This window comes from Arvicola amphibius, chromosome 1 (genome assembly GCF_903992535.2).
Source record: "Arvicola amphibius chromosome 1, mArvAmp1.2, whole genome shotgun sequence".
Classification (NCBI taxonomy): Eukaryota; Metazoa; Chordata; class Mammalia; order Rodentia; family Cricetidae; genus Arvicola; species Arvicola amphibius.
Window position 1 is genome coordinate 199,891,849 of NC_052047.1, and position 23,965 is coordinate 199,915,813.

The 23,965-nt window shown below is 38.2% G+C and overlaps 1 protein-coding gene across 3 annotated transcripts in view; it reads right to left on the bottom strand.

Moving 5' to 3' along the window:
• Window positions 1-23,965, bottom strand: part of Cacul1 (CDK2 associated cullin domain 1) — a 58,716-nt gene that overhangs the window by 16,260 nt on the left and 18,491 nt on the right. For all 3 annotated transcript variants that reach the window (XR_005287683.1, XM_038349252.1, XM_038349265.1), the window contains exons 2-5: window positions 23,026-23,152; window positions 21,964-22,066; window positions 4,446-4,541; window positions 2,077-2,179 (exon numbers count right to left, since the gene is read on the bottom strand). Coding sequence is in view for 2 of the 3 variants with exons in the window: in XM_038349252.1 (XP_038205180.1) it covers window positions 2,077-2,179; window positions 4,446-4,541; window positions 21,964-22,066; window positions 23,026-23,152 (429 nt within the window). In the remaining variant the exon portion in view is untranslated. The remainder of the gene's footprint in view (window positions 1-2,076; window positions 2,180-4,445; window positions 4,542-21,963; window positions 22,067-23,025; window positions 23,153-23,965) is intronic.

A 23,965-nucleotide genomic window follows, 5' to 3' on the forward strand; every position in this document is an offset into this window, starting at 1 on the left:
CTACTTTTGTTTAAGCTATTATGTTTACACAGCTCTACTTCAGTCTCACTCTGAGGATTCAGAAGGCAGTGTCTCCATTTTGAACTGAGGTAGAGGTAAGAGCCAGTGGCTGGCTGCTTTGCTTTTCTGGTCTTCAGATTGAACCCCAATATCTGTTATCTGTCTCTGGGTTTTTATTAATCGTGCTACAAACTAATGTTCAGATTTTTAGAAAAACATAGACATTGGGTGTACTTGTGTTGTAGCCACTAGAGTCAAAATACCAATCCTGAATTACTGTTGTTTTGACCTTATTTTTATCTCTTTGCCTCAATTTCTATGGTAATGACCACCTACCTTAGTGTCATGAAATTTAAATAGTATTTGTAAAGTATCTAGAACAGGTCCTACTACATGTAAACATGTGTGTGCCTGTTGAAAATCCTTGTGCCGATCTTCTATGCAACTGTTCAAACATTTACAGAGCCTTCCTTGTCCTGGGACCCAAACCAGTGTGGCCAGCAGCTGTGGTCTTCCATCCTCCGTACAATACATACCAGCTGCTCAGTAAATATCTGATGTGTTTAGTTTAATCCAACCTACAAAAATGTAAGGCCTTTTCATTTGCTGGGAAAAGGCTGTATCCTTTAAGTGTCAATTCCTGAAAGGCCCAGACTAGAAATACTTACATCCAATTTAAGTGTAATATTCTCTTTAATATTCTTTCTGTATGTGCAATAAAGTTGACTTCCAAATTATTAGCAAGTATAAAGACATATTTAGAAAGAAAATACATATTTCTATCAGACATAGCGTTTCTTTATAAAATTTTAACAAAGAAGAAAATGTGCTTTAAAAAATTAAAAACAAAGCCGGGCAGTGGTGGCGCATGCCTTTAATCCCAGCACTCAGGAGGTAGAGGTAGGCAGATCTTTGTGAGTTCAAGGCCAGCCTGGTCTACAAGACCTAGTTCCAGGACAGGCTCTAAAGCTACAGAGAAACCCTGTCTCCAAAAACAAAACAAAATAAAAAATTAAAAACAATGTCAGTATCCAAGGCTATGACCGATGGTTAGAAGCTGGTGCAGTAATAAAACTCTGAATTCCAGAACTTGGAAGGCTCAGGCAAGAAAATTGCTTACAGTTCTAAGCCAACACAGGCTAAGCAAGGCCCTCTCTAAGAGACTCTGGACTCTTTGGGAGCTAATTGATGTCAACTGAATCTATACGATTTTGTAAAAACTGTGCCTTGCAAAAGTAAACTGGTCTAGTATATAAATCCCTTCTCTTAATTTAAAATCAAAAGTAACAAAAAGACTTTGTGGTCAAGCTTAAAACAATTACTCTGTAAATTTCAGTAAAACGTCTGTGTGGCAACAACTAATTAAAACGGAAATACTGCAAGAAAATATAAACTACAATCCACATTAGTACCAAATTACTAAAGAATGCCTTGCTGGGTACCGACCAAAGCATGAGCTTTCTTGAAGGTGCTGAGTGACAAGTGAAGGTACACCTGGAGTCCACTCCTTTGGATGAAGAGGAAACGATGCCACCTGCTGTGAGCTAGGAGTCGGGGGGGGGGGGGGGGGGGGGGTAGACTGAGCTTGTACCTTATTTGCTGTCTACACAGCCATGGTAAATACTCTGCAAATGCTCATCCACAGGAGGCTAACAGCTCACTAACACGGTGAGTAGCAGCCACACTAGACTAACAGCGGAAACCAGATAGACACCTAACACCCCCTTGAGAGTCAGTGATACTGCCGTTACATGCAACTCTGCTAATCATACTTCTGCTCAGTGAAGAAAGGCAACACAGATCAGGGCAGGCACAAGACACGGTCCAGTACATGACCTGCCTAAGTATTCCAACAATAACAGGTGACTGGTAAATTAAAATTTCAACCCCAGGTGTCTCTCTCTGCAGACTGAGACTGGTTTTACAACTTCCTGCTCTCTGGTTCTAGAGATGTCAGTACTGGAATTTAGAAGACAATGACTTCAGATGAAAAGAGTGAGAGTGAGCTGGAGAAGGGAGAAGGAAGAAGGAGACCATGGCTAGTGCTGTCCCCCCATAAAAAGTGAAATTACTTACGCATTAGGCTGTAAATGTGCTTTTCTGCAACATGTTCCGTAAACAGCTTTATAAGATCATCTTTTAAGTCTCTGTTAAGTTTAGTTTCTATGTAAAACTTATTCTGAAAAATAAAATAAGTTTTTATATATCAACAAGGGAAAGCAATCATACCCATGAGTGGGAGAACCAAATAATGTTTAAGGGAATAATGTATAAATGTGCTGATTAAAAAAATAATAATAAGGCCAGGCGGTGGTGGCGCAAGCCTTTAATCCCAGCACTTGAGAGGCAGATGTAGATAGACCTCTGTGAGTTCGAGGTCAACCTGGTCTACAAGAGCTAGTTACAAGATAAGCTCCAAAGCTACAGAGAAAGTTTTTTTGGCATGAGGTTGAAAGGCTGAAAGATTCAAACAATCCCAGCACTATGGAGGCAGTATGGAGCCACACTGGGTGCTGTGTCCTTTAAGCGTTCATCACAAGCATCAAAAGGCAATGCTGGGAAACTCAGGAAGGGCACGCACTCTTCGTCATCTAGGCTGAGGACAGGCAGTGGAAGCTAAGAAGAGTCCCTGTAAACACGCCGGTCAGCAATGGGCAGTGTAACACACTCCAGATACCATCTCTGCTCAGAGGCAGACACCCTAATCAGGCTGAGAGCAGGCAATGCTTGAAGGAAGTTTTTCAATTATTTCTAAAACAGATGAGCTGTATGGTACACAACAAGGGACAAAACTGAGCGTGACTACAACATTCCTGGGAACTGCCTACTGTTTCCTTATTTACCTGAGTCACTTTGAATCAAGTTTTCTCTTTCTTGCAACCAAAATCAGCCTAAACAAAAACAAAAATCTAAAACTATTAAATTTATTCATGTTTAAATGCTAGCTCAATGCCAAAAGGATGAAAACAAACTGTTCACTCACTCTCTTGGTTCTGAACAGTGTTCTCCTTTCTGTAAAAAAAACAAAAAAAAAAAAAAAAAAAAAAAAAAAAAAAAAAAAAAACAAAGCTATAAAAGCCAGGCAGTGGTGGTGCAGGCCTTTAACCCCAGGCAGAGGGAAGAGGATCTCCATGAGTTGGAGGCCAGCCTGGTCTATAAAGCAAGTTCTAGGACAGCAAGAGCTGTTACACAGAGAAACCCTGTATCAAAAAACAAACAAAACAACAAACAAAAACAATAATAAAAAAAAGACGTACATGGTTAGTTAAAAAACAACCATGCCAGCAGGTACGCAATCAAAAGCCAACCAGAGCTGATCCGTGTTCTAGCTCTACAGGTCACATTCTGTAGAGAAAACCACATGACACATTTGTTCTGAAACACTGTTTGCAAGAACATGTGACCCCTTCCTCTCCTGGGAGAAAGCACCTGCTAAGAAAACACAACACACTGCCTGTACCCTTTACCCTAATGTTACGTTCTAGGAGACCTTTCTCCACAAAATTATATAAACATGCCATTATTTTAACTGTATATTTTCCTGTTTTCCATAAATTGTTTAAACAGTCCCCAACTGATGACAATACAGATATGCCCAATGTTTTGCTATTAAAAAGAAATTAAAATATAACTTATACATAGGCAATATTTATATCTATGAGTTTGGGAAATTCTAGAGATAAAATTTTGAGTATTCCAAGGCAATTTTACCAATTTATATTTCTACTGTAAATTATAGGCCTCTTTCTCTACAGCTTAATCAGAAGTATTTTCAAGAACTTTTTAAAAGTAATTTTAACTTAAATAACAATGATGTCATATATATTTTCCTTTTATGCTATATATTTTCTGTGAACTATACAATTCATATCCTTTGTCAAAAAATAGTATTACTGACTTTTTTCTAAGTAAGCCATGAAACTAGTTAGCAAAGACAATAAACCTATGTCTTGTGTTTTGCAAATTGCCTAAACTTCTTCACTACTTTTTGGTTTTGGTATTTTGCTGAACAAGAGTGTTTTATTCTTACATCAACCAATATCCTCCTTCCTGACAGGATTTAAAGGTCTCTCAGCGAGAATGTGGGAACGGGACCTATGTATGGGGGGTGCGGGGTAACACAGAGGTGATAAGAGAGGGTTGAAGGAGAAAGTAAACAATGTACTAAATATAGGATGAAATGGTGAAAGAACAAATTTAATAAAATTGTGAGGGGGAGAAGAAATGCCTTTCTTCACTCTCAAAATTGGGCATGATTTTTTCTGTCACCTTCACTTTTAGGCTCATTCCATTTAGATGTGTTGTGAAGAATAAGGTAGTGATTACACCTCCTACTCTCAACTCCAGATTCATGAAGACACCCATCTTTAATCTGACTCAGGAAAAGAAAACCAGAACACAATTAGCCCCACATGGTTTGGGAGGTAAACAGAGCTCTAACTTACCATATATATGAAAAGAGGCACGATGCTCTGTAATGCTCCCATATACTGTCCCAGAGCTATATTAAATCTTTCAATATAGAGGTCTGGAGGGCTGGCCTGTAAGAAAGCACAGCAACATAAGCACTCTGAGAAACCAAGTAAAAGTCCTTCTTCAACCTCCTGCAATACAAACCAACTTAGAAAGAAATCAAATTCCCATAAGATGTGTAGTGTGGTGTGTGTGTGTGTGTGTGTGTGTGTGTGTGTGTGTGTGTAAGAGAGAGACTTATATTAAAGTCAGCTAAGGTTTCTTTGTTCCAAATCAGTTTAGTCACCTTTAAAAACTGCAAAACTTTAACATACTATGTTTTTAATAAATCACCACTGAATTAGGGAGACACTCCTTACAGGAATCAAGCTATATTGGGAGGAGGGGGGCTCAAGCATGTAAAACAGGTTCAAGGTTCATGATACTACTAGAGGGGCTAAAGAGATGCCCAGCCGTTAAACATGCTTGCTGCTCTTGCAAAAGCACCCAGGTTCAATTCCAAGCAGCTTACAACTATCTGTCCCTCTGGTTCTAGGGAACCCAATACCATCTTCTGGTCTGCACAAGCACTGTACACATGAGGTATACAACATACACTCAAGTAAAACACATATACATAAAAAAATCAATCTCTTTTTAAAAATTAAGAATTCACATATACATATACATGCAGGTCTAGACTGAAGTACAGTATAATGCACACCTCCTAACTTCACCCACTGCTACAAAATACTAAAAGTCACTATGGAAACCTCTTTTTTACTGTGTGTTGACTGAACATGTCTGGTCTCCCAGTATAGCTGTATCTGAAATAAGGAAATAATTAAAATTCCATGAGGTCATAAGGGCATGGTCCTCATCCTACAAGACTGTGTGCCCTTAAAAGGATACAAAAGGGCATACTCCCAAACATTTGCTATCAAAATGTGGCACAGAGGAAAGGCTTTAGTGAAAATGCTTCTACCTACAAGTCAGCAAGAACTGTCTCTATTTCATCTTTCATTACAGAGCACTTAAAGATGTGGTGTTCTCTTTCCATTCTTTTCCTAGTCCTCCTAACCGCCTGCGGAATAAAGATTGTCTCCATCATACATAGGAGGTAAACAGCTCAGAAATGTTTAACTATTTGACTGTGATCCCAAGCTCGGCTTAATATGCACCAAGACTCAATCTGATCCTGGGGACTCTGGGTTATTTTGTACCGAAACGCCCTTCTTTATTACTCTCAAATCCGCCACCTTTTATTGTGGACTTCTAAATTGAAGGCACACTGTCTACTTTTCTGCATCTACAACCTATACCTTTAACACTGCCCAGCCCAGCACATGGACCAACCAGCCAATCCCAAGTAATATCAGTGTCTTTTGTCTGCCCAGACATCTTTCTCCCCACCTCCATCAGACTTGCTTTATTCCTTCAAGATCTATTGTAGCTTTCTCAAAACATCTGAGTTTCATGACCCTTAGTTGGGCAACTCACTCTGTCACTAACTGCAATCCCTGAGGCAGGATCTGTGCCTTACCTGTTCCTCTACAATCTGACCAGACTGTCTAGAATACAGGACACAGACATGTATTTTTCAAAGACAGAATCTTTTGAAATCTAAACTTTATAATATAACCTAGCTCTGTTTAAATCTAAATTTCTATTTTAGTATTAATAAGGGTTTACCGTACTGAGTAACTAATTCATGCCTTAGAATTTTCATTTCCATACTGAGGAGCGATTCCCACACTACGCTATTTCTAAGGATGTGTCAAGAATCAGACAAACAAGCTCCTATCCATGAGTAGGAGTAAACAGCAACCATGTAATATTTTAAAAAGCAGTATTTGTCAACCAGAGAAACTGGGGGAAATGATTCTGCATTACAGGCTAACTACCAGAAATGAACAGACTGGCACACAGCATCTTTCTCAAAGCAGCTTCAAAGAATTCAGGAATTGATATTCAGCATTCAAAGAAGTAAATTTTACACATATAGGAGAAAAAAATCTGAAAATCCATTACATTAAAATATTTTTCCCTTCTCATGAAAGGACACTTCGTTTAAGAGTTAAAAACATGAACACTGATCAAAAGGCACATTGAACAGCAGAGAGAATGAGTAAAATTGAGCTCCATATTCCTTCACAAAGTCCCCAAGCCTCAAAGGCTAGGAGTATAAAAAGTACTTTTTGTGCTGAATCAAATGTCAGAACACTCAGCTTCTTTACTTCCACATTTCATGCAGCACTTACTCACTTAAAACCTTGGAAATAACAAAGACCATAAATTATTACGGTCTGAGAAATAAACTTCATCTTTTCCAGGAACCTAGAAATAAATGTCATTTTGAGAAAACAAATCAAACTGTTCCTCTTTAAAACTTAAAATCAGTACACTCTGGTCTCCACTGGGGAAAATGCTGCCTAGTTTGAGCTTCACTATTCCAAGATGATAGCATCTGGCTTGGATATTAATTAAAAGAAATCCCTCACATCAAACAAGAAAAAGAAATCCCTCACATCAAACAAGAAAACGGAACATTTTCAGGTTTAGTTTCCAGCACAAAACAAAACAGAAACTACTGTTGTAAACTTCTCCCAGTCCTTAGGGGAAGTGTTGCGGGTGCCTGGGCAGACAAAGGTGCTCTACACAGCCACACCAGTCCTTAGGGGAAGTGTTGCGGGTGCCTGGGCAGACAAAGGTGCTCTACACAGCCACACCAGTCCTTAGGGGAAGTGTTGCGGGTGCCTGGGCAGACAAAGGTGCTCTACACAGCCACACCAGTCCTTAGGGGAAGTGTTGCAGGTGCCTGGGCAGACAAAGGTGCTCTACACAGCCACACCCTCAATGGGTTTGGAGTTTTACTTTCACTTCTTCCTCCCTGAAACAACAGCCATTTAATGATTTTCTATCCTTTCAAAACATATTGCTTGTAGAATTAAGAGTCTAATAGTTCTTTGCACAAATGTGAAATTATTCTAGTACCAATGTGTACTTTTTCTAACAATCTATCTTGGAGTAGGTTTATTTTATTGAGTCTAAAACATTGATCCCTGGAATGACTTGCACTATTTAAAATAACTAAAGATGGGGTTGGGTACATGGCTCGGCAGTTTGGAACATTTACTGCTCTTTCAGGGAACCCAGGGTTAGTTTCCAGCACACACATGACATTTTACAAGGGATCTGATTGTCTTCTTGCCCACACAGGTTCCTGCACACACATGGTGCACATAAACTCACATGGGAGCACCAATACACGTGAAAATAATAAATGATAAATCTTTAACCTTAAAGACTCCAAAAAGCCTTTTCTATCTGGAATTAATGAAGGTACAGGGGAGAGCATCTGTACTCCCAAGGAAGCTGAATCAAAGCCCAGGAGTTTGAGAATAGCCTGGGTAACGCAATGAGACTGTATGGCCCCAAAACAAATAATAAGGTCTTCAAAAGTTCCCCAGTGCAAGCAATCTACAGATTCAGTGAAATGCCCATCAAAGCCCCAGCAAAATTCTTCACAGATGTCGAAAGAACGGCACTCAACTTCATACAGAAAAGCAAAATACCCAGGATAGCCAAAACAATCCTGTACAATAAAAGAACTTCTGGAGGCATCACAATCCCTAACTTCAAATTCTACTACAGAGCTACAGTACTGAAAACAGCCTGGTACTGGCCTGAGGACAGACAGGAGGACCAATGGAACCAAATAGAAAACTTAAATATTAAGCCACACACCTTCAAACACCTGACTTTTGACAAAGAATCAAAAACTATCAAATTGAAAAAAGAAAGCATATTTAACAAATGGTGCTGGCATAACTAAATATCAACATGTAGAAGAATGAAAACAGGCCTGTAACTATCACCGTGCACAAAACTCAAATCCAAATGGATCAAAGACCTCAAAATAAAGCCAGCCACATTAAATGTTATAGAAGAGAAAGTGGGAAGTACACTTGAATGCATTGGCACAGGAGACCACTTCCTAAATATAACCCCAGCAGCAACAGAAACTGAGAGAAACAATTAATAAATGGGACCTCCTGAAACAGAAAAGCTTCTGTAAAGCAAAGGACATGGTCAACAAGACAAAACGACAGCCTACAGAATGGGAAAAGATCTTCACTAACCCCACATCAGACAGAGATCTGATCTCGAAAATATACAAAGAACTCAAGAAATTGGTCATCAAAAGAACAAATAATCCAATAAAAGAAAAATGGAGTACAGTTCTCAACAGAGAACTCTCAACAGAGGAATCTAAAATGGCTGAAAGACACTTACAGAAATGTTCAACATCCTTATTCATCCGAGAAATGCAAATCAAAACAACTCTGAGATTCCATTTTGCACCTGTAAGAATGGCCACGATCAAAAACACTGATGACAACTTATGCTGGAGAGTTTGTGGGGAAAGGGGAACATTTCTGCATTGCTGGTGAGAATGCAAGCTGGTCCAGCCCCTTTGGATGTCAGTGTGGCGATTTCTCAGAAAATTAGGAAACAACCTTCCTCAAGACCCAGTAATACCATTTTTGGGTATATAACCAAAGGATGCTTAACCATGCCACAAGGACATGTGCTCAACTATGTTCATAGCAGCATTGTTCATCATAGCCAGAATCTGGAAACAACCTAAATACCCCTCGACTGAAGAATGGATAAGGAAAATGTGGTACATTTACACAATGGAGTACTACACAGCAGAAAAAAATGACAGCTTGAATTTTGCAGGAAAATGGATGGAGCTAGAAAACATCATTTTGAGTGACGTAACCCAGACCCAGAAAGACAATTATCACATGTACTCACTCATAGGTGGTTTTTAAACATAAAGCAAAGAAAGTCAGCCTACAAACCACAATCCCAGAGAACCTAGATAACAATGAGGACACTAAGAGAGACATACATGGATCTAATCTACATGGGAAGTAGAAAAAGACAAGATCTCCTGAGTAAATTGGGAGCATGGGGACCTTGGGGGAGAGTTGAGACAGGGAGGGGAGCAGAGAAAAATGTATAGCTCAATAAAAATCAATTAATAAAAAAGAAAAAAGAATTGAGATCATCTTTCAAATTTTTAAATAATGTTATAATTCTAGAACTTCTTTCATCATATACTTAAATATTTTAGCAATAATTTCTTTATTTCATGAAATAGTCAATCAGTATTCTGATTTCCCCTAATCATATTGTAAGCCCTATTTTTTTAACATTTTATTTGGGTCTGTCAAAATAAGACCCGTATGTTGTGACATTGATGGCAATTTCCCTCCAGTCTCTTTCTAACCTATAGGTTTCCACTCTCTTCTTTTTCATATTCTTGCAAGTTTCATGTTTAAGAAGCAAGGGCATTAAATACTATGGAATTTTCTAAGCTGTTTTTGCTGGTTGCACCCAATTCATACAAATGATGTATTCTAATTCTTTTCTATTTGTGTAAAAATCAATAAAAATCAATAAAGTTCAGCAGTCACGTATCTTCCATGCTTGCTGCTACTCTGCCATGCGTAGTCTCTTCTGCTGCAGCCAAATCACTGTCACCCCCTGTGTAACAATGAAGGCTCAGTGTCCCTACAGCCTACTGCTTCACATCATAAACAGCCGATAGCATGCTTACTCCAGGATGGACCTTCCTTACAATACACCAAGCAAAACAACACGAACAGCAACAAAGAACATGCTTTGCAGAATCAACTAAATGGAGAGCTTTCCATTTTTTGATAAAATTACCCAATTGACATCTTCCCAAGGTTTGGCTACATTATGTAAGACAATAATTCTTTATGCTTCAATGTATCTTAGGAAGTAGGTATACTGCTATGATGAAATAAGTTTAAAAGTTAAAATATACCTTTGAATGGCAGTCTGTTACATTACATTCACAGGATCTGTTACACAATGGTTCGGGGAAAGGGTAAAACTGAATAATTTTTAAAAATTTTTTTCTTAAAAATATAAGTATAAACATCTGAATTTAAATGTATAAAAAAGTTGATTATTCATATTTCAACTGGTATCTGCATTTTGTGCTTTAGTAGCCCTAGAACATTTTAACTTTTCTTTAAATAATGGTCTGAGGCATATAGTTTTCATTCTTTTGTACTTGAATGTCTATATTCTAAATAAAATGAAAAAAATTTACATATTAAAAAACCTGAATTCATTCCAACATGACAATAAAGTCATTACATAAAATCATACTGTTTATGAAAAATAATCTTCCAAAACAAATCCAAGAGTACTTAAAAGTAACTTTAGTAATTATTTTGACATTTTAACAATTCTGTTACAACTTAATTCTTGCATCTGCTTCACTAATCAATTACTATGTTTTGATGTAAAGGAAGAAAATCTAACCTCAGAAATTTGTAAATGAGTGAGGGAGAAAGGTGTATCTGAATAGCCTCCTCTCTCTCTTATTTTCGTGTGTGTGCGCGGGTGCTTTTTTTTTTTTCCGAGATAGGGTTTCTGTTCAGCTCTGGCTGTCCTGGAGCTAGAACTCGGGGATCCACCTGCCTCTGCCCCCCAAGCGCTGGGATTAAAGGCATGTACCTGCTGCCAACCACCACCCAGCCCTGAGTAGCCCTTTCATGACACAACAAATTCTCTTTCTCAGAAGCTTAACAGATGATTGCTTCTTGAAAATTTGTTGCAATACAAATTAAGTCTCCTGAAACTACCCATGGGTGCATTAAATATTATATAGTGCTCTAATTTACCTTCTACTTGGAGTCTTTAATTTACATATTTACTACCACTGCACATTGCTCACTGGCAAACAATGAGTTACATTATATCTTCTAACAGCTGACACATTTCAAATACCTAAGTCTCAATAATCAGTCTGTTCTTCATTCACTCATTCTTCAAGTAAACAGGGGATTCTATAGAAAAGGGTAGTTTCAACACTCAGACCATACTTTGGTGTATAACTAAGCATTTAATTATGAGACCATAGGGACCATTCTTATTTAAAACACCATAGCCACTAGATACAATAGGATAAAAGGATAGATTATTGAATCTACTCTGTAAAGAAAAAAGGGAGGATACAGATATAAGATAAAAAGACAGATTACTGGGGCTGGAGAGATGGTCAGAGGTTAAGAGCATTGCTTGCTCTTCCAGAGGTCCTGAGTTCAAATCCCAGCAATCACATGGTGGCTCACAACCATCTGTAATGAGATCTGGTACCCTCTTCTGGCCTGAAGGCATATTTGGAGGCTGAACACTGCGTATATAATAAATAAATAAATCTTTAAAAAATAGATTTCTGATTCTACTTTTAAAAAGAAACTATTAATTTTAAATATTTTACATTGGGTTATATTTTTGTATACTGTATACAAATTTTATATATGAAGATAAATTTTGTATATGGAGATTAATTTTGTTAAAACATATTATTTCAGAGAAGAGGCTAAAATTTTAGAACAACATGAAAAAGCAAAAGGACTTGAGACTTCCCAAGATCAAATTCTTGGTGAGGGCACTTATGCTGACCAACAGGTTCAAGCTCTTTATGATGAACAAATCTTGTCCCTATGCCACAAAATGGCCTTTAATGCCTGGGACATGATTCAAGAACCAGGAAAAAAAATTAATCATATACCAGGGTTAAACAGGGCCAGAAACAACCCTTTAGGAACTTTTTACAAAGACTGACTAAGGCTGTACAAATAGGAGTAACAGATCCAGATGCTAGACGAGTACTTATTCAATCTCTGGCTTTTGAAAATGCCAACTTAAGAATACAAAAAGATACTTGGGCCTTTAAAGATTAGATCAGCACCAATGGATGAGTGGATCCTGCATACAATGAACATTGAGACATTTGACTATAATACTGAATCTTGGGTAGGAGAAGCAATTTCCAAAAGTATGAGGAGACATCAAAATGCCAAATGTTTTAATTGTGGCAGAATAGGACATCTGAGAAGGGATTATAGACAAGGAATTCCTAGGAATAATATCTCCTCTGGGAATGGCAAGAATAGGGGGACTCAGCCTTCAGGTATATGTAGAAGGTGTGGCAAAGGCCAACATAGGACCAATGAATGCAGATCAACAAAAGACAGACAAGGCAACCCTTACCATCTGGAAACTCCTTGCGGGAGGGGGGGCTCTCACAGGCCCCCAAGTAAAAAGTGGTCTAGTCATTCCCAGTCACTGTGGAGGACATGTCTCACCAGGAAAATTAAAAATTCTAGAGCCTTCTGTAAAAAACCATACTGTTCTGGATGATGGAATAAACATGGAGGATAAGACAAAAATTTCAATAGTAAATAAAAAACATATTCTGGCAGACTTCTATAAATTATAAAGACCAAAGCTAATTGTACATAAAAATGGTATTGTAACTGTGGTTGATAGAAACAGGTGCAAACGTATCATTACTCCAGAATCTTGGCATCCAAACTGGCCTCTTCAAGAGGCAGATGTTCAATTCCTAGGAATTGTAACCCTATCTCAAGTGAAACAAAACACGAGAAGGGTTGAAGGCATGGGGCCAGAAGGACAGACAGAAGGCTGAGGTCGTATGTGGTGAATATTGCAGTGAATTTATGGGGTCGTGAGCTGCTGCAGTAATGGAATAACCAGATTAACATTCCTGCAGTTCCAGAAACTCACAATTCTGGGAAGAATATTATAAGGTACTATACACAAAGGTCATCAGCCATTCAGGCTGAAAACACAAAGCAACTAGCAAACCTTTAGAGGTACCAATGGTTCTACCTTTAAAATGGTTAACTGAGAAACCAATATGGGTTAAACAGTGGTCATTAACAGAAGATAAATTGCATGTTTTAGAAGAGCTGGTACAGGAGCAACTAGATGCTCACCATATTGAAGAATCAATCAGCCCTTGGAATTCTCCTTTATTTGTTGTTAAAAAGAAATCTGGTAAATGGAGAATGGTGACAGATCTAGAGTGTCAACAAGGTTATTCAACCTCTGCGCCCTCTACAATCTGGAATTCCTCCGCCTTCTCTATTACCAAAAGGATGACCTCATAGTTATTGATTTAAAAGATTGTTTCATCACTATACCTTTACAAGAAAAGGACAGAGAAAAGTTTTGCCTTCACATTACCTACTTATATTTATTCTCAACCTACTAGGAGATACCAGTGGATTATCCTTCCACAGGGAATGCTCAATAGTCCCATCCTATGCCAATACTTTGTAAGTCAGCCATTGAAAATAATACGTTAAAAATTTCCTATATTCATAATTTACAATTAAATGGAATAAGTTTTGCTATCTGGTTCAAACACAGACACTTTAGAAAGAATGTCTGAAGAAGTAAAGAAAGTTTAGCCAAAATGGGGATTACAAATTGCTCCTGAAAAAAATAGAGAGAGGAGATCCTGTTATTTACCTAGGTTATAAAATAGGTTTACAGAAAATTAGAACACAAAAGGCACAAATTAGGAGAGACTAATTATGGACTCTTAATGACTTTCAAAGATTGTTAGGAGACATTTCCAGTCTACAACCAGCTGTTGGGATAACATCTGATCTAATAGTTCATTTAAACAAAACCTTAGATGGTAACAAAGACTTAAGTAGTACCAGAGAATTAACAGCTGAGGCAGAAAAAAAATTGACAATTGTTGAGGAGAAATTACAGGAGGCACATGTGGATCAGGTGAATCCAAATCTTAATTGCATCTTAGTCATATTGCCTTCCAGAATTTCTCCTTCGGGAATTTCAATGCAAAGGGAAGACATCTTAGAATGGATATTTTTACCACATAAACCAAGTAAAAAATTAAAAACTTATGTGGAAAAGTCTCTGAATTATAAAGAAAATTGAGGCAATCTTCAACTACTTCCAAGAGCTGTAGAATATGTCATTTAAATAACTTAGGGTTCTGTTGATGCGAGACATGATTGTTCTTGACAGCACCGATCTATTTCTGAATGTTGAGCACCAAAGACACTCCACTTGGGAGTTTGGTTCCTTCTTGGCAAAACTGGTCTTTGGGCAAGGAACTGCCCATGCATCGACCACTGACAAAATGCAAAATGTCCAGACAGGACAAGCAGGATACAAGAAAAAAAGACCGTCAAATCTTGCCAACACAGGGTAAGACAGTTTCATAAATTTTCCTGCCTCTGAAGATGGTCTGTCATTTACTCTAGGCCTTAGCCAAAATTGGTTTGACCAACACTGGAAATGAGACTTTGGGTGACTGCCCAAGTAGCCAGTTGTCTCTGTCATTTGTTGCACATTTTAGAAGTTGCTTGACTGCACTATGTGCTTACTCAAGTCATATTTCCCTTCTCAGGTCTTCATTGGGGTTGAAGACTAGATCGTTGTAGTTACTTTCCTCTCATGACTTGGCCAAGTTATTTATAGTACAAGACTTAAACTCCTTAGGATGGGATAATTATTGAGACATCATGTTTCTTGCTTGAAATTGTTTATGGTGATTGTAATTCTTATTTTTATACCTGATATTTGTTCTTAACTCCTTAGGATGGGATAATTATTGAGACATCATATTTCTTGCTTGAAATTGTTTATGCTGATTGTAATTCTTTATACCTGATATTTGTTCTTATTGGATATAAGTTTGCATTAGGTTTAAAACTCTCTATTATTTAAACAAAAGGGGGAGATGCTTTAGGAATTCCTGCCGCCAGCAGTCTTTAACTTATCAGCCCACTTAGGTGTGGCCTCTTATACTATATATGCCGATGTAAAGCATGGGTCTAGGCTCTCTTTCGGCGGCGTGATCTGGTTCCTGTTCCCCATTCGTGCAGAGGACTGTGATCAGTGAGTCTACCTCTAAATACATAACCCTTTATTATACTCCGTTCTGAGCCAGTGTGGGATTTCTTTTTAGCGTCCGTCTTAAATTCATATGAAGACTGAGCATTTCAGATACACAATAGTACAGACTCAGACATAAAAGACGTCTAAATGAGTCACAGTGTTAGATAAATGTACGTAGGCTTGGGAGAAAGAAGAAAAATAGTATAGAGAGTTACAAAAAAGAAATAAATGGTTTTTAAAAAAAACAAAACAAAGTCTTTAAAGAGAGAATACAAATAGTAATAGATTAAAGGAGTAAAGATAATAAAATATTAAAATTAGAGTAAAAATAAATAAGCCACTTAAATATGGTATATACACGGAGAGTGGATTTTGTATATTATTGTGCTTTCTTTGAATTTTTTTACTATGAAGGAGCTAAGTACAGAGAGACATTTCATTGTATGGGCTGCTAAACTAAACCAGCATGTATATTATAAAGGTATCTTGACTTCAAAATATGGGTCTAAGAATATGTTGCTTTGGAAAAAAGGTTCTTTGGTTTCCACAGAGGATGAGAACCTGTGAATTAATTCTGACTAATGTGGTTTGATGGATCAAGACCCCCCCCGAAAGGTTGCCATTAATACCTCCCAAAAATTATTTTGCCCAACCTAGCACACAGGATACACCATGAAAGACCTAATTAAGAGTGCTCCCAATTGGCAGAAGTAGTCTAGAAAATTATGCCCAAATTCCCAAATATTGTCTATAAATGTTTGTTTATATTTAAAGGGGGATATAATATAGCTTTACATGGGTATGGATCTTGGTTTATTGATACAATTTTAAAGTCAATTTCATTATATGTATATTTCTGCTCTTGATTAAGGTATTGTGATTTGTAGTTCATTTAAAAATGTAATGTATAATTAAGAAATATAGGTTAGATAATCATCTATAATAGTCAAGCTTATAGTCATGTTAGTTAGGTTTTCTAAATATATAGAGATATTTCAGTTAGGTAGGTATTCTTCAAATCTTTCAGAGACCTTCAGAATATGGCATTTAAAATGTTTTAAGAGCTTAGGACTTTTCATGACAATGAGACACATCTGCTCCTGGCAGCACCAATCTACTTCAAGAGGAAGATGGGCAAAGAGACTCCTTATGAAGTTGGTTAGCCATTTGGGCAAGAAACTGCTCTTGTCTGGACTGCATGATGAACTGGACATGCAGGACCCACAGAAAAATGACTGTTGAAGTTGCCTAAAGGTCCTTTGGGGTTCCTGCTTCATGAAAGAATAGAAAAAGTCTGCTAGACATTCTGCAGGACACAAAAGAAAGTGACTGACAAACTGCCAATATAGGTGGAACTGTCTTTGAAATTTTCTGCTTCGTGGATACTATGTCTGCTGGATACTATGGGCCTGTAGGGTAAAGATGGATGCCCCAACAGTACAGAAGAACTCTGGGTGACTGTCTAGGCAGGGAGATGTCTCTGTTAATTCTAGGGTTTTGGAAGTTGCATACAATGCACTTCCTGTTTACTTCGGTAATATTAAATTCTGTTGCGGTCTTTGATGGAGTTGAAGAATAGATATAGTTTTCCTTAGTTATGATAAAAGATAAAATAGATATAAATATTGTAACTGTAATTCTTGCTTAATACCTGTTTTGTTATATATAATTTTACTATGTTAAAACCTTCCTTTTTATTTAAACAGAAAAGGGGAGGGTGATATGTGATTCCCCTCTGTATGCTGTGAATATCATTGGTTAACTTTATCTGGTAAGCCACTGCCACAAGGCAATATACAGATTAACAGAAATGGGTTAAATTAATATGTAAGAGTTAGCGAATAAAAAGCTAGAACTAATAGGCCAAGCAGTGATTTAATTAATACAGTTTCTGTGTGACTATTTCAGGACTGAGCAGCTGGAACAGCCAAGCGGCCTCCTTCAACACCATATTCCAGTCCTGCACAAGAGCTACAAGAACTCTTAACCACCAAACCATTTCTCTAGCCCAATAATTTTATTTCCTAAAATCTTCAGTCTAGTAAGGAAAAAACAGTATAAAGAGGTTATTTTTTGTTTTGTTTTTAAGACACACTATATACTTCAACACAATTAAAAATCAAGATCTTTAATTTCTTTTATTTTTTATTTCTGCTAAGACAGCTGTAAGCAACCAGTTGGACTGTACTGCCACCCACTGGGGAAAAAGCAAATAGCAATGCAACACCTGCCCAGATCTTAACACCAAGAAGACATGGCTGACTTTTACTGGCAGTTGGGTAAGAAAAATATGTTATACAATATACAATAAAGTAATATAAGCTGGTGTTTGTACAGTCCAAATAAAGTTAGGACTAATTATGGCTTACTTTCCACTAATTTCATTATTTATTGGTTTATAGTATCTACAAACCAAGATATATTTAGCTTAAAAGGTACCAAAATTACTAGTTTTTTTTTTAAAAAAAATAATATCTTAAGTGTACCCAGACAACTGATAAACACTTCCATAAAGTACTATTTAGTGGGGCTGGAGATCTTCCCAAAGACCCAAGTTCAATTCCTAGCACCCACATGGCAGCTCACAACTATTTGTAACTCCCAATATCTGACACCCTCATACAGACATACATGCATGCAAAACACCAATACACATAAAATATAAAGAAATAAATTTAAAGTGCTGTTTAGAGATTTAAGAATGAGAACTTATGCCATTTTCCTCCCCCTGCTCTATTTTGGTTGCTCCTCATCAGGACCTGAATGCTGTTTCCCCCACTTTAATGTCTTCGTCTTTCCCTAAAAACAGTCTCTGCTTAAACAGCTAAGTGGGTAAGATACAGTAAAAGCTCCAAATGACTGAAAGTGAGCAACTGTTAAAGGCTAAACAGAACTTTGCAAAACTAAGCAGGCCAGGAGTGGTAATGCACATCTCTGCATGCCTTCAGTTCCAGCACTGGGGAGTCAGAGGTCGCCTTGTCTACATAGCAAGTTCCAGATCAGCCAGGGCTACACATTAAGACCCTGTCTCGGCAACAAACAACAAAAACAAAAACTAAGCAGATTATTTGCTAAGTTGGTAAGACAATTTTCTGTATATAACTAGTTCAAATTCATTTGAGAATCAAAAAAAAAAAAAAAACCCTAAAAATTCAATACTCTGGTGATGGGGGGAACCCTGAATTTCTTTATATTTAAAAGAGACAGAAGTTATAGGAAGAGGGATATAAAAATGGGCAGGATAAACTGTCACAATCTCAAATAGAAACTATAGACAAGAATCAAGTGAAGCAACAAGTCACAAGACTGGGTTCAGTCATCTGTTTTACCAATTCAACCACGAGCAACTTTTAAGTTATTGGACACTATTCCAAACTGAAAGATGTGAGAGTGTGAGGTCTGTGTTTTACAACACTATGTTAGATTATGCTACTTTACAAAAATATTTAGGTTTGATAGACTAATAATATTAAAATCTGAAAACTATATTCTCTATTTTTTAGGTCAACACCAAAAATAAATATGGAATGCTATTTCACACAGCACTTTTGAGTCTCTCCAACAGAATGCACCTTTATTTTTATGTTCCCTGGTGTTTTGCCTGAATGTATGACTGTGTGAGGGTGTCAGAAGCCCTCGAACTGGAGTTACAGACAGGTGTGGCTGCCATGTGGGTGCTGGGAATTGAGCCTGGTCCCCTGGAAGAACAGACAGTGCTCTCAACTACTGAACCATCTCTCCAAGACCCACAACGTACCTTTAAATGTGGGTAAATAAGTGAAACCAGTACCTATTTTAAGATGCCCTTGACAGAGGATGATGCCCTGTGGCTTCCACCCATTGATCTGTCAACTGCAATGTTCAATCTTTGCTTATCTGCCAAATGCAACTCAGACCATAATACTGCTCTGGCTCAAGAACTTAAAAATCAGGTTGGCAAATAACATGCTCCACCCAAATACAATGGCCTGCCCTGTAAGACTTGCTATATTCTGGTTATCATGAAAACTACTTAAACACCTAGAGAACATGAGGATCAATTATCAAGACTAATCATGATACTTCCCCCATTGGTACAGGTCAAAATCATCTGATGAGCATTCACTCAAGTGTCTGAGTTATGGTTGTGCCTTATACTAAGTTTAAAAAGAGAAGCAGGACAGAGTCCTTGCCTCCCAGAAGAGCCAGAGAAGTAGCCGGACTTGAATACAAAGACAGCAACACAGCTGTAGCCCTAACAAGCTTGTTACTGCTAAGAGGCTAGGAGTCCATAAATAAATGCCAACTGTCTGCTTTGTTCTGTTCTGTACTGTCTTGAGGGCTGGACAAGAATTCCAGGAAGGCTGTCCATAGGTGAACAGAAATGAATGTAATACTGAGAAAAGAAGGCTTTGCAAGGCAGGATGCAGAAGGGGAAAAAAAGTATCTTAAAACTTAGTGTAAACTTAGGTATAACAAATATTTCAATAAGGATATTTCACCTTAATGTTGAAAAGTTGACAAGATGATGTGAGCACATTTAACAAAAGGGTCTACAACTGATGAGCGACAAAGCTGGAACCAGGGTCTGAGGTCCCCACATTGTTACCTACTTTACCTAGCTCTTTAAAACTGGTTACCATCTTCCAAAAGAAGTCAATTAAAGACTGGCCGGTTGGGGTGTGTGTGTGTGTGTGTGTGTGGTGTGTGTGTGGTGTGTGTGTGTGCGTGTATGGTGTGTGGTGTGTGTGTGTGTGTATGTGCGTGCCCAGAAGTCAAGGCAGAAGGATCACTAGTGGTCTTACACCATTCTAATTCCGCAGGTGCTTGTTAGATGAAACCCAGGTAAGACTGTCAAGAGCTAGTTCAGTTCACTGGGGGAGCACTTGCTTAGCATGCACAAGACCAGAGAATATGATCCCCAGAACATCAAGAAAAAAAGAATTTAAAGAAAATAATGATTTTTAAACTCAGTGAGATGTGCACTGACTAAAAATAAACTCTGGGTTTACACAATCTATACCTTTACATTTACTGACAGTTTTTTAAATACTAAAAAGAGCACAGCACCTTTATCTTGCTTTAATCTTTAATAAGTCCTTCCTAATAGGAAGTTAAAAATTTAGTTTTGTAAAATGCTGCATTAGCTGGGTGAGGAAAAACAAACTCTGACACAGATATGACTAAAATTTGGGAATACCAGTACCAGTATCAGTCAAAAGCTGGATAAACAGGTACAACAAGTAAGGGAGAACAATCAGCACAGCACTGGTGAAAGAAAGGACAGTGACAGAAACCAGAGGGATGGCAAGCTACAGGACAGACGGACCAGAGCAGCAAGCTACAGGACAGACAGACCAGAGCAGCAAGCTACAGGACAGACGGACCAGAGCAGCAAGTTACAGGACAGACGGACCAGAACAGCAAGTTACAGGACAGACGGACCAGAACAGCAAGTTACAGGACAGACGGACCAGAGCAGCAAGCTACAGGACAGACGGACCAGAGCAGCAAGCTACAGGGCAGACAGACCAGAGCAGCAAGCTACAGGACAGACGGACCAGAGCAGCAAGTTACAGGACGGACCAGAGCAGCAAGTTACAGGACAGACAGACCAGAGCAGGAAGTTACAGGACAGACGGACAAGAACAGCAAGTTACAGGACAGACGGACCAGAGCAGCAAGTTACAGGAGACAGACAGACCAGAGCAGCAAGTTGCCTTTAGGGAGAATTTGGGGAGAAAGGAGACTCCAGAATTAAAAGCAAACTATTTAAGGCACAATAAAATTCTACAACTGACATGATATATAGGCAGTAAGTATCTGTTAATTATTATGGTATATTCAGTTACAAAAAGATGAAGAAAACAATAGGCGAAGGTGTATATTTTATAGAATGTAGCTCTGTTGATAATTAAGAGGAAAAAATGAAAACAACAACAAAACAAACTTTGGGTCGAGCAGGCGGCTCAGCATGTCAAGATGAGAAGATGCCTGACACCACACATCCTGACTCACACAGTGGAAGGAGAAAACCAAATGTAGCAGGACACCCCACGGCACATATTCACGCTGCCCCCAAACACACACAAGATAAAATGTGGAAAAAAAAAAAAAAAACAAGGTAAGTAAGAAACAGTATCAGACACAAAGCCTACTGTTGGAGCTGTTCCACCTTGGAGTGAACCCTGGTCACCTACTCTGAGTGAGTTTTGTATGCCGTTACTTCTACACCAGAATCCAAGTGTGACCTGGCTCTAGCCCAAAAAGCTAGTGACTGAGGCCAGGCACCCCACTCAGGGTGTTGCCTAATAGCATCATCTGCAAGGGTTTGTCAATAGCTTCAGTTGTTCATACAACAAGGGTTAGAAACTAGGAGGCAAACCACTCACTCTTGAAAGATAATACAAATTCAAAAACGTTAAAATATATTGGATCTATTTTTTTTAATTTCACCAGATAGTAAACAGAGAAAAAAAAAACATGGTTTTAAATAAAAGAAATGCTGACATTGTGGTATCAGTTATGAACTGAAATATATTCCAAATAAAAAGTTCCATAATTTATGTCAAATTTTCAAGTATTTTTTCTAAAGATTTAGCCAGCTATCCAACTAAAAAAGTATAAACTTGTGCAGTAAATCAAATTAACAAGATCCCAACTGCTCATGAGACAGCCTAGTTCCACCAGACACGCTCAAAGCAGCAAATCCTGATGCACTCAGCTCCTTACCTGCAGCTCCTTGGAGACTCGTTCTAAGTGACTGGTTATCTTTTGAATCAGATCACTGTACATCTGTTCCGAGTGCTGCTGGCACACACACTTATATACACAGCTGCAAGAAGAAACAGCACAGAAACCAAGTCAATGAAGAAGCATTCCCTGCAATCTAATGTTAAAGTACACTTTTCAAAATAAAACTCATCAACCTACAACAGGTGATCAACCAAAAACTGGAAGAAAAATCTACCCTCCCCATTCAGTGTTCTGATGGAAAGGACACTGCCAATCAACTTCAAACGACCTGGATAGTACACGTGAAATAGGCATGAGATAATCCAAAATGAGAATCTGAATGTGCTAACTCCTTGTAAGTCAGCTTTTCTCTCTTTTTAAAAATACTTGTCAAAATGAGAAAGAGAATGATAACTAGAAGAGAGACGGTTTCTGACTTACAAAGGTGTTTGCAATAAGTCCTCCTGTACACCAGTCATGAGGAATGACATAGCTGTCACTTCTTCCTGTCACTGTGCTGATCTCATTTCCCACCCCAGTTCCTAATCTACTGCTTCCATTGACTAAGCGCTGGGTACAGTTAGAGCTGATGTCAGTCAGCATCACCAGGGCTAACTAGGATCTCCTAAACAGAGCTGATGTCAGTCAGCATAACGAGGATCTCCTAAACAGTTAGAACTGATATTAGTCAGCATCAACGGGGCTAAAGTAACGAGGATCTCCTAAACAGTTAGAACTGATATCAGTAAGCACCAACAGGACTAACTAGGATCTCCTAAAAGCCATGTATTTTTACAGCAGACACTCACTAGCTTCTCTCACTGGCCTTGGAGGTTTTTCATTGTATATGACAGAGACAGGTAAGCAAGCAGAGGTGGAAGTTAATAGTGTGGTCTACTAGATCAATCCTGACACGAAAATCACTTCTGAACTGAACATCCAATTCACCAGTGTGGAGAATATACACGTCCAACGTCATCTTACATACTTCATATATCATATTCATGTTGTCAGCAATCAAAATCAATCCAAACCCACACAAATTAAATAGTAACTTACCTGTAAATCTGTTCATAGGATATAGGTATATAGTCACCAGGACTCTGGGTTAAAAGTTGGTCTATGGCACCATCTAATTTTGGCCAGTATGTGCTCTTATAATCTTCAATTGTTATGACATTCATTACTGCAAACAGAAGTAAAATAAACATTATTACTATGTGCCACACAGAAATAGAAATCATAGCAAGTGTATACACATTCAAAATCTGTCCTTCCATTACTTACCCAACCTATTTCAGTTTTTAAAAGAAGAGAAAGTTGGAAGATGGAGGCAGAGGCAGGCAGGTATCTCTGAGTTCTAGGACAGCCTGATCTACATAGTGAGATCTGAGACAGTGCAGTGACACTGTCTCAAAAAAAAGTTGGGGGAACTGAGGGGGGAGAGAGGAGAAAGAGAGAGATGAGATGGGGAAGAGAATGAGCAGAAGAGTGAAAGCACACACACACACACACACACACGAACTAGTCAGGAATGTTAAGCAGTCATTGGCTGCTTTCCCAATATGCTATAAGCTTCTATCATCAGTAGATATCCTGACCCTCAAATACATATTGTCACAATTATGAGACATAATGAGCCATCAATTAACTAAGAAGGTTCCAGGAACTATAGTCTTTCATAATTAATCTTTATAGACATCCCTGGGGGGGATCTATCTAATGACTGAACTACAGGGCTGGAGATTTAAACAACACTGTAGTCCCAAAAAGAGGATCCCACAAAATGTACTGACATTTACGGTATCACAGTGACATTCAGATGTACCTAGAATTCAACAAGACCAAGGAAAAAAAAGACAATGACTTGGAAACCTTACACTGAAGGGTCACTTCATCTCAATGGACAAACTCAAACCCTCATCACGAATCCTTTCAAGGCCTTAGCAAGCTATTCCTAAGTTCAGGGGTAACACATGCTTTACATCAAGATGCTAAA